We start from the raw sequence: 17,099 nt of genomic DNA on the forward strand, positions 1-17,099 counted from the left end.
ATAACTTTTTTATAAAATAGCGTTTTTTCGTTTTAACATAAACATATTTTTAGGAAATATTCTTAACTTTTTATCTAATTTCATCTTGAATATTCTCATAGAGTATATTCTTAAAAGCGTGTGACAAACTCTACACTGTGATAGTTTCAGAGAAACAATTTTATAAGAACACCATGCTTCAAATTTTGTTGAAAGAGCAAACTAATACTCAAATCATCGAGAACAACCTGACTCTGAATTTTGTCATAAAATAATCAAGCAGGATGCGAATTTTCATGTAAAATTCTCTCTTAAAGTTAAAATAGTTCTTTTTCTCAGCAACAACAACAATAACTGCGAAACAAGGACGGCCTTTAGAGCGGACACCTCTCTACAGCGGACACCTCTCTACAGCGGACACGGGAACGGATGAAATAACGACCAAACTCTTATAACAAAATCTCAATGTGGGGAACATTATATAGCGAACACCTCTCTATATGGAACATTATTTCAAACCCCCTAAAACTCTCTCTCTTTATAGCAGACATGCCCAACAATGGATTATACAAAGCAGTTCTTGTCAGAATTTTCTCACTATTTTACTTAAGATAATGTTTGCTTTAAATTGTTTTCGCTGAGACAAAACAAAATTTGAAGATTCTTTTGTATAGCTTTTAATTTGTTTTACCTGAATGAAATATTTATATATATAGCATATTTATGATGTATAAAATATTTTAAGCTCTTTCTTCTCTCTCTTTACAAACCACTTTGTAGTTAAAAACCTTAGTACGAGTTTTTACGAGCCATTTGCGGACACCTCCCGTACCAAACACCTTTTTTAGATCCAGGTGATGCCCGCTAAGCTATGCAGAGGTTTCACTGTGTAATAAGTTAGCTCAAATGAACACAATTACAGAGCTGCTCGAACAACAAAAACTCAAACTTATTTAAACACATGAATTACAGAGATAATTTTAAAAAAAGTGATAAATTGAACCCTTAATATCTTTTAGGTATTACTCTCAAGTTCTTTAATGCAGAGGTGATGCAACGAAACAATGGGATATTATAATTCTAATGAGCGACATGCCTCCACTTTTTTTATCCGATTACTTTCACAAACAGGTGGCACAGCTATAATCTCAGTGACCCTGGGATCGAGGTTGTCTCAGTGACATACTATTACATAATGTGAGTTATATACATTGTCAACATTTTTGTCAACATTGTTATCAAAATTGTCAAAAAGGAAACACATTTCTTAGTTTTTATCATTTATTTTTCACATTTTTAACTTTAATGTCTTAAAAATGAACAATTTAGACTTGTTCAGTGTTACATAAAATCGATGCAAAAAAGGCGATATTTTAAAAATGTCGCCTGTCGTGTCCCAACATAGTGGTTCCTCGTGCATCTCGCTAAATTGTCCTCCACTTTTATTCCGGTGTCGACCGGCTCTCAAATTATTAACAAGTCCCAGAAATTTTTAATCTCTCAAATTTCAACAGAAACACACAACATCGCTGCCGAGCTATCTAGTAACTCTCTATTCGTCTAATAAAAAATTCTTAAAAATAGAACAATAAGAATGAAAAATGAATCCAGTAAAATACGCAAAACAACGACTTTAATCCAGTGTGATAGAAATGTTACGACGCCTCCATGAAAAGGGAAACCAACATATTGTAGTACACCGTAATTTACGCGCAATTTAAAAATATTTGCCAACCTCGTTCCCAGGGACTCTTACATAATGCCTTGGGCGGGTACAAGAGTGAACCATCCTGACGTAAACAAGTTGAAACGTCTACGTCATTTAAAAACAGAGTAAAGTATGGTAATAGTAAACATTGTACAACTTTTATAGAAAATTTGATAATATAAATAATTCAAAAGTACAGTATTGTGCCAATGCAGGTTTCTTTGTTTGTTTACAAAGTAAAAATATGCTTATTAGTTCATCGCTCACCACTAGACGGAAATTTCGACGCGTGCTGGATTAAATTAGATTTAAAACCGAACTTACCACGAGTATAACATCCCGTGAGGTGAGAATCGTAGCTTTATTGTTTCTACTTGTGTCAGCTCCAACACTTATCACCGTTGGCGTTAGGCGCCTTTCTTTGATAAACTAAAACTTATCTGTTATTGTCATAGCGTAAAAAGATATTTCGTGCAGAATATATTCTTAGAGAAGAGCGACCTTATAAATTGGTAAAAATAAAACCTCGCTGTGAAGAATAGACATGCAAGACAAATTTTTTTGCATGGTGTTTCTATAAAAATATTTACTAGCTACTGTTCCTAACAAGCAATATCAATGCACGAATTCCATAATAACAGTGCTAGCATGTTTCCAAGGCGCGCCTTGCTTTTTTTATATGTACGAGTTGGTTTTTACCAATCACTTGATGGGCTAAAAACAAATTATTCATATCGCACAGAATGCTTCTACCACTATATATCAAGTCAAAATGACCTCTTTGATCGTTCACTTTCACTGTTTCTAACTCTTTGATTATCAACCCAACATAGAGGTCTTCCATTGGAAAAAGTTTTCTTCCATACGACAGCTTTAGAAATCTTCCCAAAACATCTTCAGACATCAAATAACCACCGCCCAAACAATAGCCAGGATAATTTTCACCCTTAAAATCGTCATATGAAACATACCTATAAAAAGTAAAGATTCTAAAATTTATAAGCAAACCACAGTCTTAAATATTCCTGAACTTATTATTGACAAACAACACCCTTTTTTAAATAAGCAACATTTTGTAAGCAACCCGAGGCTGAAATATCATGAAATCTTAAACAACAAGTTAGCCTCAGATAGACAAGTTAAAATTAAACGTTAAACAACAAGAACGAAAAATTAACCATGGACTTTAGTAGCATGTTTACATGAAGGTTCTACCTAGAGTAATTATTCATTCATAGTTATACAGGTCAGTCTTTTCAGTAAATATATAACTAAACATACTTCTTTCCTCCACGGGTATACCAGACTTTTAGCAGGGGCGAAAAAGTCCGATATAGGCGTGATAAAAAAAGTCCTGTGAACGAGGTTAGAATAATTGATTACTTGAGTTCCAATAATTAAGCAATAGCTAAGCAAAAAACGAAGCTAAAAGCCTTAAGCGGGATTTTCACGAAGGGAATTTCATTTTGCTTCAAAAAATTCGCTTCGCTGAAAAGTAAAAACAGTTCCTACTTTTTAGCGGGGAAAATTTTGCTGTAAACTTTTAACAAATTAAAACGCTACATTCAGTGTTTATTCTAAGAAAATTCATTACAATAAAGGCAACAGTGGGACTCGACTAAAAATCAGCATTGCTTATAAAAAAAAATCGTGTGTTCCCGTGAAAACATCTGGCTAAAATGCACCAGTCGGACATACCGATCACAAATTAAAATATCTGTCGAAGAACGACTGCATTTGAAAAACTTCGCAAAGATTAAGTGTTATAATTAGCTAAGTATGAATAATGCTCGCTGTAACTGGAAATATATCGCTGAGGGACATATATCGCTGAGAGACATATCGCTAAGGGACATATATTACTGAGGGGCATGTATGGCTAAGGGGCATATATCTTGTTTTTAGAGTCGTTAGTTTGAATTTCAAAAGAATTTACGCCGGCGATAACTTTCGTAATTACCTTAATTGGAAAAAATTTTGCGGAAAAAATGACCACGCCCAAAGATTATTCAGCATTAGCGTTCTCAATCGTCGATTCGCGAAAATTTATTCACTAAAAATTTTCTCTCAAAACTCACAAATATAAAAATAAAGCGATGATGCGTTAAATGTATGTACAGTAGACGTCCGTTAATTCGAATGACGGTCAATTCAAACTTTCCGTTATTTCGAACAAATTGCCAATTCCCTTGAGTTTGGTTTAATAAAGTATTATATTTTGAGCTGCTTAATTCGAACTCTGCTAATTCGAACATTTCGCTAATTCGAACAATTTTTTAGTCCAAAGGCTGCATTATGCCCCTTAATTCGAATTTTGGGTATCGATAAATAAAATCTTATGGGAAAATAAATAAAACGTTTTCACTTTTTATTCATTTTTATTGCATCAATGGTGGCAAAAATTCTTTCAATACACCTTTCCCGAATATATATTTTGTAAAATATTGCGTGCATGAAAAGGAGGCAAATCTTGGTAAACATTATTCGCGTTTATATAAACATGGAGGAAGACAATACTATGAGAGATATTTTGCTTAAAATAATTGAGGAAAATATAGATTTAGTCTTCAATGAAACTGAAGAAAAAGCGTGAGGGAAAACATGGAGGGAATGCCACCGTTCACGATAAAAGAAATTGAAATGCATTGACAAATTAGTGGTAAACAGCACGGTGTGGCAATTATTAAGACTTTGGAGCGTGGCAGAAAGTTTAGGGATGAACTATACATATCTGCTGATAGCATTTTCACATCAACAACTACATTTGCTCCAAGTGAAAACAGAATTTTTAAAGACTTAGTTATGGTCAGCCCTGTAAAAAGTAATGCTGGCAAAAAGGTATCCATCTAACGTTATATGATCCTAGAATTAATGATAGTTTGTGTAACATAAATCCAAGAATATTAAAACTGCAAGAACATATGCTTATGGTTGACAAACGGGTTGGTTTTGCTCATTGTATTGACAGTACACGAAAAAGAAAAAAACAACACTAAATATGCGAACTTTCTTGTCCGATCTACATTGTCACACCAACTACTACCATTAGAACATAACATCAAGGTTGTTACTAATATTAATATATCAAGTACTTCAAATAAATCAAAACATAACGAACACAACCCTATGAGTTTATTGATGTAAATCCTGTATTAATCCCAAAAGATTGGGGTAAATTAAATCAACATTACACACACAGCTAGCTGTTGAGTAAAGTCGTTTATAGTATCATCAATTAGTTTTTCTTTTAACATTGAATTCCTCAGTTTTGATAGTTTCTAATTCATCAGGAGTTAAAAAACCAGGTTGTTCTTCAGTGATCTCAACAGAATCAGATGAAAAACTTTCTTATGTGCTTTCAGAATCTGTTTCGACTACTACAGGAAGTGCTCTTTTTTCGGACTTTTCCTTTTTTTGTGTTGTATTATTTTTGTTTGAACGTAAATATATATGGCACAGAGCCATTGATTAATGTTTTCCGTTCACAGCAAAAACCTAATTTTACACAGTGTACTTCAAAGTGGACTTCGCATACTTTTGTGTTCTTGTTTACTGTGAACACATCACACCTCCCCTTCTACGATATCTTGAAATGATGCTTACCCATTGTTTTCTCAAACTTTGGATCCGATGGAAATGAAAACATTCCAATGAGGTCGATATACCTGGATAGATTAAATTATGACAAATTTCTTGCTGACCTTTCTGATTGCTACACGCCATCACAAATGCATATTCTTCTTTTACAAGACAAGTATGTTTTTATATACATTAAAAGTAGTTTCGTTAAGAAAAACCTGCAATCCTTTAGAAAAATACACAATAAAAGATCATTCACAACGCATAAAAGTATCACACTCACCAGCTGTATTTTTAGTGTTTACAAAGTTTACTAAGAAGTGCCTCGTTTTCATGCCGATGATGTAATCGATAATTTAAATTCAGGAAAGGTGTATTTATCAATTAAATTGCCATTTCCAATAAAATGAAGTTTACAAGGAATTTGGGGGCCTCGCCCATCGCTAAGCAAACAACGGTAAAAGATTTTTTTTAAAAGTTGTAGTAAAGTTGTAATAAAGTTATATTAGCATAAAACCTTTAAGCGTTTATTAAAATTCTTGTTTTTTTCTGAAGTTCTGATAATCTGAACATTCGTTAATTCGAACAAATGATTTAGTTCTTTGCGTGTTCGAATTAACGGACACCTACTGTATCTTAAAAATTCATCAAATAACAAAAATTTGCGAAAGGTTCTCCGATTACCGTCATTCTTCTAATTTAATCCTCCGGTAAAAATAATTATTTTGAAGGAGTCGTACTAATAATAAGAGGAAATAAAATACCTTGGAAATTGAAGTTGATTGTCGTACTAATAATTAGAGTAAAATAGAATCAAATCGTATTAAATTAGGGGTTGAAAAATTGAAAACACACTTTTTGGTACTTTTTATTTTTTTTTCTTTCTTTTTAAAACTCTTATTTATACCAACTTTTCTTCTCCCTTCAAAGTTTTCCAGTTCCTTGAGAACTCTCTCTCTCATTTGATTGTGAAGTTTTGCATCGACTGTTTTGAAGACAAAATCAGCTGGTATCTCCATACCTCCTTGTGGAAGATCGAATGAGAATCTTCGCTCTCCTGTTACCTTTATTGATAACGTGCCTTCGTATTTAAGAAAAAAGAATATCAGTTGCGAGAGAAATTTAGGCACATGTCCAATTGTTTGTCCATTATCTAATACAGCAATGGAATATTTATCTTCAACCAAAGCACCCGGTCGCACTTCTGGTTCGCTCGTTAAAATTGATCCTATTTCAGCTTTCCATTGCTTCCATCTGTAAATATGATAACCTCTGATACAACAAGGAACAGTAAATTCTTTTTCCAATGGTATTGGTATCTCTAAATTAAGAAGTAGTAATGGAGTAATATCGTCGGTCATTTTTCTACAACTTTTCTGAGTACGTCGAGGTAGAAGCTAGCATCAGGCAAATACTGACGTCTTTGCATTTCGAATCCAATTTTTTTGTTCGGAGGAAAATCCAAATGATATTGCGAGCTTATTGCATTGTAAATCGAATGTTTCTTTTCATAGAGGAAAACCCAAAAGATTTTACAAATTCAAAACAATCGATTTGGAGCACTCTTTTCTTTTGTCAGTGCTGTTAGTCTGTCGCGCGTGGTATCATCATGTCAACCCAAACCAAACTGTTTGGCTATTTTCAAAGCAACGTTAAAAACCAACGATAGCGTCAATCAACAATATCCTCTTATTTTGCTCCTGGAACTGCAAAAGATGACGACGTGGTTTATTTAGGCAGTAAGTAAAACTTTAGTTTAATGTGACTCAATTTATGATTTCAACTTTGAAATGAAAGTGACAGAATAACTCATAGGGGTGATTTTTTTTCTCAAATACTATACATTTGAGTTTAAGTTATTATTTGCTCAAGGATTCTTTCTATTATTATTTTCAGGAAAAATAGCGCCTCCTCCAAGTAAGAAGCCTGTTGGTAGGCCACCCAAACCGTACACAGGTGAACAGATCGAGCGAATGATAGAAAAAAATCACGACTTCAACAATCTAAAGCAACAATCTCAGCATCTCGAATCGATTATATGTAATTTCTATCTACACCAACGAGCCAATATCGTCGGTGGAAACGAACACACAACACGTAAGAGATTCACTGAAAAAACGAAAATCGAAATGCGAGAACACTACGCACTCACGAAAAGTTATACCGAATCAGCCAAAGCTTTCCATGTGCACGAGTCAACTCTTCGAAACATTGTGAAAACTCCAGGCAGAGCAGTAAAGCTGAGTGATAAAGGGAATCGTTCAGGAGCTGGTCGACCAATAACATATCCGTTGGAAGTCGAGAATGATTTGATTCGATGGATTCTTGAACTTAGAGATTTGCATGTCCCAGTGTCTGTTCTTGCGTTACAAGAGAAAGCAAAAGGTGTCGTCCAACCTCACAATCCTGATTTTAATGCTAGCCGAGGCTGGGTCGCGAAGTTCTTTCAACGACATCGTTTGTCACTGCACAGCAGGACATCAGTGAGCCAAAAGCTTCCACGTCAATTGGAAGAATCGATTTCGAAGTTTTATGCAGATGCCGGTCGTTTCATGAGAATTGGGAAATATCCCAGATCATTGGTGGGAAATATGGATGAAACTCCAGCTTTTTTCGATATGGTCCCAACAAAGAGCATCTGTAAGATCGGTAGCAGAGAATGTGTTGTTCGAACGTCAGGGAATGACAAGAAACATATCACCATCGTTCTTTCAGCTGCTGCTGACGGTACTTTGCTACCGCCGATGCTGATTTTTAAAGGGAAGACTGAAAGAACTATCGGAAAATTGCGTGTTCCTGAAGGGTTTGTCGTAAAAACTCAAGAGAAAGCATGGATGGATGAAGATCTCATGATTGTTTGGCTGGATGAGATATGGGTCAAATATGTGAAGAAAATCAACAAAGAGCTCGGATTGGAAAACTCCCTGTTAACCTATGATGCCTTTTCTGCTCACAAGACAGGCACTGTGGCGAGTAAGTTGAACGAAAACAAATCAGATGCCTTAATGATCCCAGCCGGTTGTTGTGTCAGCCAATGGATGTATGTATTAACAAACCATTTAAAGCAATTCTACGAAAATGTTGGGTCGAGCATGTCAACAAAGCAGTCGAGAAGATGCCCACACCTACACCTAGCGATTATAAGCTACCTCCGCCAACCAGACAGGACATGGTGGATTGGGTTGAAAAGGCATTCCAAATTATTTCAGATGACAAGGATATGATAATGAAATCCTTTGATGTATGCGGAATAACTACCACAGATCCTTCGAAAGTCCGAAGTGGCGAATTTTATTCAAAATGCATGGAAAAAGCTAAAACCATCCTAGACAGTGACGATACTGAAGACGATCCATTTACTTTGTAAATTAAATTAAAATTTTTCATGTTTTTTTAAAAAAGAAAGTTTGAAACAAAAAAAATTACGTGTTTTTTACTATTCGTACTATAATTAGAAGAAAATTTGACCTTTATCGTACTAAATTAAAGGAAAATCTGAAATTAGTAATTATGGACTCGTACTAATAATTAGAGTTAAATAATATTTTTTTAATTCGTACTAATTAGAGGACGGATTAAATTAGAAGAATGACGGTAAAATGCTTTCCAAGGACTTAATGTTTTTCAGAAATTTAAAAACAACGCTGCTCTACGCAAGTTTACACAAGTTCTAAAGAAATAATGAAAATTAAAAAAAAACTAAAAAGTTCATCAGTTTTAACTATAGTTTCGTGTGTGCTTTTATGTTTCCTTATTACGTTGTAGTAATTCATGAGGTAACAATATTTTTCGAGTTCTCCAAATAAGAAATCTACTTTATATAAAAGAATTAGATATATCGGGCACGAGATTACTCCTGTACTGTCAACGCAGAGAAATATAACAGATTGCTTTTCGATATCATCTTAGATACCTCAAATGTTAGCAAACGCCTGTTTATCACACCTGCACTACTTACTAGAATTGCCTTCTCCATATACCAAACAATGTCTTTATTTTACTTAAGGACAATATTTTACATCTTTGTTCAATTTTTTTATTTCACCTTAATTTATCTACTTGAACAATAGCTTTATGAAACTGGTAATTCGCAAACTTTAATTCCGCAATTTTTTTTCCGATTTTCGCACGAAAAGTTCCATTCGTAAAACATAATTTCGCATTGTATTTTCCAGAAAACATATCTCCTCTTATTTACGCTCTTTTGTCATAAGGAAATATTAGGAACTGGAAGAGGCTATCTTGAGTAAATAATAGCAATAATAATAAACAACGCATAACAGAAGCAGTGTAGTGGTGTGTATTTGAGTCTACTTACAGCAAAGAAGATTTCTTAATAGAACAGGCAAATATGAAGCTGAATGGTTTCTAAAAATATTCATAGCTTTTTTTATACTTTTAGACAATGCTTATGCTTAAAATGGTTGCCGGGTCAGATATATTGCTCCTAGGTTCTATTTGGGTTGGGGTTAAACCCACATCATTTACTTCCCCTGTAAATGTTAAATCTTCAGTTACTCTAACAAAAAAAACTACTTTCAACACAGGAAAAGAGATACATGCATAATTTCTTTAGTTTCGAAGATTTAAATTGTACTAGAAACCTCTTGACAGCACTTCAGGTTTTATTGAGAGGAAGATGAACTGCAACCAAAAGGTTACATGAAACAAAATAGTAAAAAATATACCATAACCTTACCATTTGTTTCCTTTCGTCCTTACAACTGGTGAGTTAAAATTACAATATCCAGTGTAAACATTCTGCAGTGGCATTTCTTTCAGCCATTCTACTAATGGCACAGGATTGATGAAGACGTCATCATCTGTTTTAACAACATACACATTTTCGCATTCATAATAAGCCCACTTTAAGCCAAGTCGAGTTTTCATTGTCAAATTTTGATAATCTTCTTGCAGGCTTCCAAACACAATATCTTTATTCAATCTAGCTTCCTCTAAAACTTTTTTCATAACAGTATTTCCACCTTTTGCTTTTCCCATAACAAAAACAGTTTTGAAAACATTTTCTAATGTAAATTTTAAACCATGTAAAAAAGGCTTAACAGCTGATTTTAATTTATGAATGTCTTCGGCGTATGAAGACGCCCACGAATCTCTTATATACCGCCTTCTTTCTTCATTCTCCGGCTGTGATACAACTAGCACCAGCAAAAAAACTTTGTGTTCACACTTTGCAGATTCAGGTAAAGGGTCTGTTTCATGTTCAATGTTAAGTTGTACTTTATTTAACTTCTGCAAATCTTCCTTTTCTGGATTTCGATACTTGAATCTTCTTTTTATAGATACGTGCTGAGAGTTATGAGAATTTGTATTAGGTTCCAATGATTTCACACCTTTATTACTAATTACTTTATGTTTTGTTTGTTTATAGTCAGTTATATCGATGTAAACACCACGTTCTTGTAATTCTAACTGTTCAGATTTGATAATACGATCTATCTCTTTTGAATTTTTCAAGTCCATATGACTTTGCATTTTATTAACATGATGGTATGGCTTCTTATACGTTGCTTGCGTATTTGAAAATGAGGATGAATCCACATCACTTTCTGTATGTATAAACCACAAATATGCAAGTGCAAATGATATGGTAAAGCTGAACCCAAAAAACAAGTTTTTTGTAAATGCCATGGTAATTTAAACTAAGGAACTAGAGCATTTTTCATTACTAAAATGTAGAAATAAGAAAAACATGGAAAAAGTGTTGAAAGAACTACAATATCTGAGTGTGAAAAATACAAAATACATGTGGCACATATACCTTTCATCTAAGCACAGGTTAAATCAACACTATAATAAATGTTTATAACACATTCACGTGAAATAAAGCACAATGAAATAACAATTTATGGCAAGCAAACGAAAGTATTAGTTAAATAAAAGTTGATCTTCTTAATATCACCTGTTTTTGCGTGCAATTGTATTTCTATATTATTTACTTGTTAATTTCTGAATTCTATTTAAATAACCACAAAGTATTTTACTCATTCAGTTCACGTATAGGTTGTCTCTAATTGCAAATTTCATTTCCCTCCACTTTAACATCAGCTGTGATAACTGTTTGGAAGATTTTGTGACATCGCTGATTTAGAGATTTTTTGCTGCATAAAATAAAAAAAAACAAACAAAAAAACTAAATAATTTTGATACTGTATGTCATATTATTTAGCTTACAGGGAAAATATAATCTTTATAAGAAACTTCCACTTCCACCTTACCTTAACCTAATTAAGTTCGCTGTTTTCGAAGAAAGGGGGGTGGGGGTGGTGATTAATTAAGGACATAATTTAGAATAATAAGGTGGAATTATTCTCTGGTAACAATAAATAAATTGTTATTTTATTTGATCATAGAAATATACATCATACATAAGTATTCCAGGAACAATTATGGTGGAAAATGCAGAGCATAAGATATGCTCTGCATTTTGTGACCAATGTGACTGTGTTCAAATTTTTGTTGATCTCTTATTCCCGTCTAATAAACAGGCCGTTGCAAAATGTTTGTGTGAAACTGTAGGTAAACAAACGACCATAACTTTAAATGAGCACTGAGACGGAGATCGATAATATCGCCATTATGGTAGGCTCCGTTCACGCTGTATTTTTGGCTTGTTTTTTCTTTGTAAAACATGGCATTAAAAATGAAAAGAAACTTTATCCCGCAGTTTCTATTGGAAAGGCACAGAAGAAAAAATAGTTTTCTCTTTATTCCATTCGCCATTGTTTTTGAAGACCGGAGAAAAAACAAAACGAAAGAGAAAGAAGAAATCACAACATTGTCTTGTGGTTAATAATTATGATAATGCTTTTTATCAATGTCTTTTTCTATTAGCATGACTGGGATTATTGCATATTATAAGCAAAAAAAACCAACACGGGAGAATGCACATTGTGATAGTTAAAGATAGTTGAAGCATGATGGAGATAATTAAATTTAGAGCATAAAAGGGGAAATTCTGAAAATTTAGGTATTCTAATTGTCTAGATCTGATAATGTCTTCGTAAAGAAATGACTAACTGTTTGAACAAAGGAAAATAATCAAAAAGTAAGACAGCTAGCGAGGCGAAGCTATCTTTAGGTCGTTGTTGCAAAGAAGTCTGATTTCAGTAAGTTAAAATGTTTAAATAATAAATAATAACACAGAAACTTTGATTGATTTATCTGAATTATCATGTTCGGAACTTTCTTGATACATTTATAAAAGCATTACGATGGAAAAACAGCTACAGATGCTCTTCCTCATTCATTATTTTTTCTTTAGTGGCATGAATCTAGCAACCATGTAATCGATTTTGCCATATGTTTATTATCGCATGATTCGTGTAATGAAATGTAATGGTGGGTCTGTAGGCGAAGAAATTGGAGTGAGTTTGCTATTTCTATGAAACATTTAAACATGTTCTGGTTGTCAGTTTTCAATAAAATTTTCCGGATAACGTCTTCTCATGTATATCTTTCAATTTTTACATTAAAATAGGCACCTCAAAAAAAATTGCGTACATGGTGATTACGCACCTTTAAAGGAATTGTGATTATTTCTTGTAAAATCCCAAGTAGCTTTCCATAGCTAGGCATCTTGTGAACTCTGCTCCGATAAATTTAGAACATTACATAATGCATCCCCACACAATAATCTTTGAAACTCTGATTTGTCTTCGATGGTTTGACTTTTTTCAGATTATTATTATCAGCTATAACTTTTCATACTAACTTTCTAATGGGTCACCTCAAATGATGATTTCTTCTTGACTTTTTGCTACGTTTTTATTATATGATTCAATGTTTTGCTGAAAAAAATTCACTAGCACTGTGAATTTAAAATGAGAGCCCTAATATTATATGATGGGTTTATCTAAAAATACATTCTTTCTGAGGAGGAGGGAAGGGCTAATAACAAGGGGGATGGGAGATATTTGATTTACAAGTTCGCTTTATAAAAATATGGTCTTCTATTCTTCGCATGCTTTTTAATTGAGTGTTCAAGACTGCATATAAGATACCATATCAGTAATTTTCAAAAGAAGTTAGCCATAATAATTGCTAGATGTGTTTTATTTCAGCGAAGAGAAAGAGATACATAAAAATGTACACACCCGGGGTGAGTTTCACAAAATTAAAATTCACTGAACATGGGGGTGGGGGAGGGTTGAAGCAAACATTATTTTTGAATGCCCCTAATTCCAACAATTAGACGTGCTTGATGACTATAAATTTAAAGATTTTTGGTTTGTATGTGAAACATATATTTTGCCATTTTTCATAGATGAAATGGTATTGTGAATTTAGTGTTGTTGTTGTCAAGACTATGGATTTATTCTATAGGGACTTTGGAATTCTGGACAGAATGTTTCTGTTTTTAGACAGGGCTGTTTCAAATTTTTACCTTGAGTGGTAACAAAAGTAGTAAATTATATTATTATTAAGAACACTAAACTAAACATTTTATTCTTTATTCTTATGCTTACAATGGTAAAAGGGTTCTGAAAATAGCGCACGGAAACTCTATTAAACGAGGTGCCAAAGTTATCATTAAATATTGGCGATTTAATGGCCCGCGTTAATGACTGGATGGTTGGATATAATTTTTCGAATTTTTGAGTTATCATTTGCCGACTGACCGACTCTATTTTGGTGCTCAAATGACTCTAACACCAGATATTTGTGACGATCGCCTAAACTTTAAAACATGTGAAACGAATATGTTATGGTCCATGTTTACACATGATGGCGGGACTGTAGCAACATGTGCTGTGCCTTACCAGATTAGGTAATTTTACCTGACCGAGTAACACTCATCCGGTTTGGTTAAATTGCCACACAGTACTAAATCAGCCAGGGTGCTCAATTAGAGATCCATCCAGGTTAGCATTACACACTTTAGTTTGCAGTTAATGCTGTATCCTGTTATTAAATGTTGCAGTACATCGTTGCTAGCTAGATATTGTTAAATTAACTCCTTTTAAGGAATAAAAACCTCCCTTAGTTTTCTCTCCAGAGCCACCTTTTATTAAAAAAATGCCTTGTGCACATATATACACTTTTAGCTTCTATTGTAATTGTAACCCACATTTTGAAAATATTTTCTGGGGGCTATTTTTGTTTTCACCAGCCATAAACAACAAAAGAATAGATAGCTATATATCAGACAAAATTAGCTAGTTAGAAGACACCTTAGCGTCTTTCATTTTTGACAGAAAAGGAAATGATGTTAATAATAAAAAAAGTTTAAAAATAGAAATAGAAAAATAGAAAGTGTAACATTGTAGAACTGTTTACAGGCGTTATCAATAGCTAGCTAACTAGCTAGGCAGAGAGTTATAGCTGGCTATAAATGGCGCTATAACACTATCATTTCATGCAAAACAGAATAGTACATTGGAAGACATAAAATAGTAGGTACCTTCGTATTTCCTGAGATGTTGATTTCACTCACGCATTCGAGCAGAGAAGAAGGACATCAACAACAGGCAGACCAGAACCTATGAATCAGATCAGATCGAATAACAATGCAATACACAATGTTTGTTTTGCTTTCGTTTGTAAAAGCGGCTTTAATTAATGACTTTTAGAACACAAGCAGGTAAAAAATCTCGTGACCGCGTACCCTCGGCTCAAAAACCGTAACCAAATAGAAAGAAGTGACGAAAATTATTTTCCGATAGTTTAAAAGCTTTTGTTTTTTGTTTTTTTACTTTATGTTCATAGAATTGTATCAAAAGAGGGAGGTTGTGAGTCTCACCCAATCCACTATATGTGCAGTACTTAACTAATGTACGGGTATTGTTAATGTTACCGTGGTTCCTTATAATAATATCATAATGGGAAATTCAGAGTTAGGTCTTTAGACTAATAGTGATTGTGAAAGTTCAAATATATAAAGTTGGATAAAGTATTTAAAACTAATTTTTGCGTGAATTTTGCGAGGTTCTATTCGCCTATCATTTTCGCAAAACTGATAGGCGAAATTCGCGTAAATTGTTTCCCGCGAAATTTGAATTTATCTCTTTTTTTAGAAAAACAATTTACACTATTTTTTATATTTATCTGATTTACCTAATAAATACGCAAATTTTAACTCAGCAGTCTTTATGTCTCTCATATAAATTAAGATAATTCTTTAGAAACTAGTCGTTAGCCCGTGGAAAAATCAACGGGTTCGCCCGTCGCAGCTAAGCTACCATTTTGCGTGACAGAAGAGATAGAGAAATGTTCGTTCTGGCACAGTCGACGTCGATCAAAGGGAAATTCCCTAAGTCATCTGTTAGTAACCAACACAAAATAATATGAAATGATATATAAATGCCAATCACCAACACAAAATAATATTTAATGTAAGATACATGACGTCATCTACCAATCACCAACACATAATGATATTAAATGATAGATAGATTAAATACTAACACATAATCATATTAAATAATATAAATGACGTCATGCGCAATAACATATATGCTATTATACAGAATATGAGTAAAAATTATTCAACTGTCCTAGAAAAATTGTTAGTTGGAATCAAAAAAATTATATAAAGATGAGTTGGAGACAAAAAAATGGAAAAAATTGGTACAAGAGGATCCTCCAGTGGTAAGGTATGTTCCTGATAAATTCAAAACGCAGGAAATGTGCGATGAGGTTGTTCAAAAGAACCCCTGGCTATTCAAGTATATTCCCAACAGGTTCAAGACGCAAGAAATGTGCATAAAGGCAGTTGAGGAGTATCCAGGGATGCTCAGACATGTTCCTGATAATTTCAAGACGCGAGACATGTGTAATATAGCGGTTTGAGATAGACCCCATCTACTCGAGTTTGTTCCGCACTGGTTCGTGACCCGGGACATGTGTAGTAGCACTGATCATGGATTGCTCGATTATCGTCAGCGGAAAGCGGAGAAGGCCAGAAATAAGGAAGAAATACTTCCTATTGCATGGCATCCCGATAGAGTCATAGACTTGTGTTTTTCAGAGGATGAAAAGGCAGACCTTGAGTTCTTGTGGAGTAAATAAACGATGAATGAACAATGTGATGAATGTGGGATTAATCTTGATAAATATGACAGATGCGACAAGTGTGGACGGAGGTTAATTGTATGTGGAAAAATGTTGTGTTGGCAACACTATATCATGTGGCTCACCTACAACGGAGGAATATGTCCTTGTAAAAAACCCTAGTTAGGGTCCAATTTTCATAAATAAACAGGATGTTTAAATTTTATGGAAATAATATTGAAACAGGCGACTTCTATAATAATGTAACTGCATTCAACATCCTCGATATAAAGATTGAAAACGTTGTACTTAGCGATACAATACAATCTAATAACGGTAAAGATGGGCGATTCGTTATAGGTTACAAAAATGATAATAGAATTACCGCCCTACTAATCAGAACACCAGGGGGCCTATGTAGCAATGGAGCCTCTCGATATCACTTACGATGTCATTTAACTTACACAATCATCCAGAATGGCTTCAGAAATACCAAAGTATATTGAAATGGATTGAGAAAATATATGGTAGTGAATTCACTACCCCACCAATTAAAAAAGGCTATGTTAGTACCAAAGTAAAGGAATGGAATAGGGAGATTAATACTGATTTTCATGATCAACCATTACCACTTAAAAAGCCCTGCGACTGCATCTGCATTTTAAAGCTATCAAAGAACTGTCATATACGACGGTGATTTTATGATCGATAAAGATACTGGTGAAGTTATCGGTATTGTATAATGTATTGTTAACAATACATTTTGAATATTTAGGTGGTGCCTCTACGTAGCGCTGACATATTGAGCAGACTGCACGTT

The 17,099-nt window shown here is 33.8% G+C and overlaps 1 protein-coding gene across 2 annotated transcripts; it reads right to left on the minus strand.

Annotated features, from left to right (window-relative positions):
* Positions 1-1,835: 1,835 nt before the first annotated feature.
* On the minus strand, positions 1,836-14,807 carry LOC130640867 (beta-1,3-galactosyltransferase 1-like). Of its 2 annotated transcripts, none has more exons than XM_057447448.1 (3): positions 14,691-14,807; positions 9,966-10,836; positions 1,836-2,658 (listed from the first exon to the last, which is right to left on the minus strand). In XM_057447448.1, exons 2-3 carry the CDS (start codon positions 10,760-10,762, stop codon positions 2,331-2,333), a joined length of 1,125 nt encoding a protein of 374 aa, XP_057303431.1. In that variant the 5' UTR covers positions 10,763-10,836; positions 14,691-14,807; the 3' UTR covers positions 1,836-2,330. The 2 variants fall into 2 exon arrangements, with proteins under 2 accessions (XP_057303431.1, XP_057303430.1); XM_057447447.1 differs by having other exon boundaries at positions 9,966-10,955.
* Between the last annotated feature and the right edge of the window lie 2,292 nt (positions 14,808-17,099).

The sequence above is a fragment of the Hydractinia symbiolongicarpus genome, chromosome 4, assembly GCF_029227915.1.
Source record: "Hydractinia symbiolongicarpus strain clone_291-10 chromosome 4, HSymV2.1, whole genome shotgun sequence".
Classification (NCBI taxonomy): domain Eukaryota; kingdom Metazoa; phylum Cnidaria; class Hydrozoa; order Anthoathecata; family Hydractiniidae; genus Hydractinia; species Hydractinia symbiolongicarpus.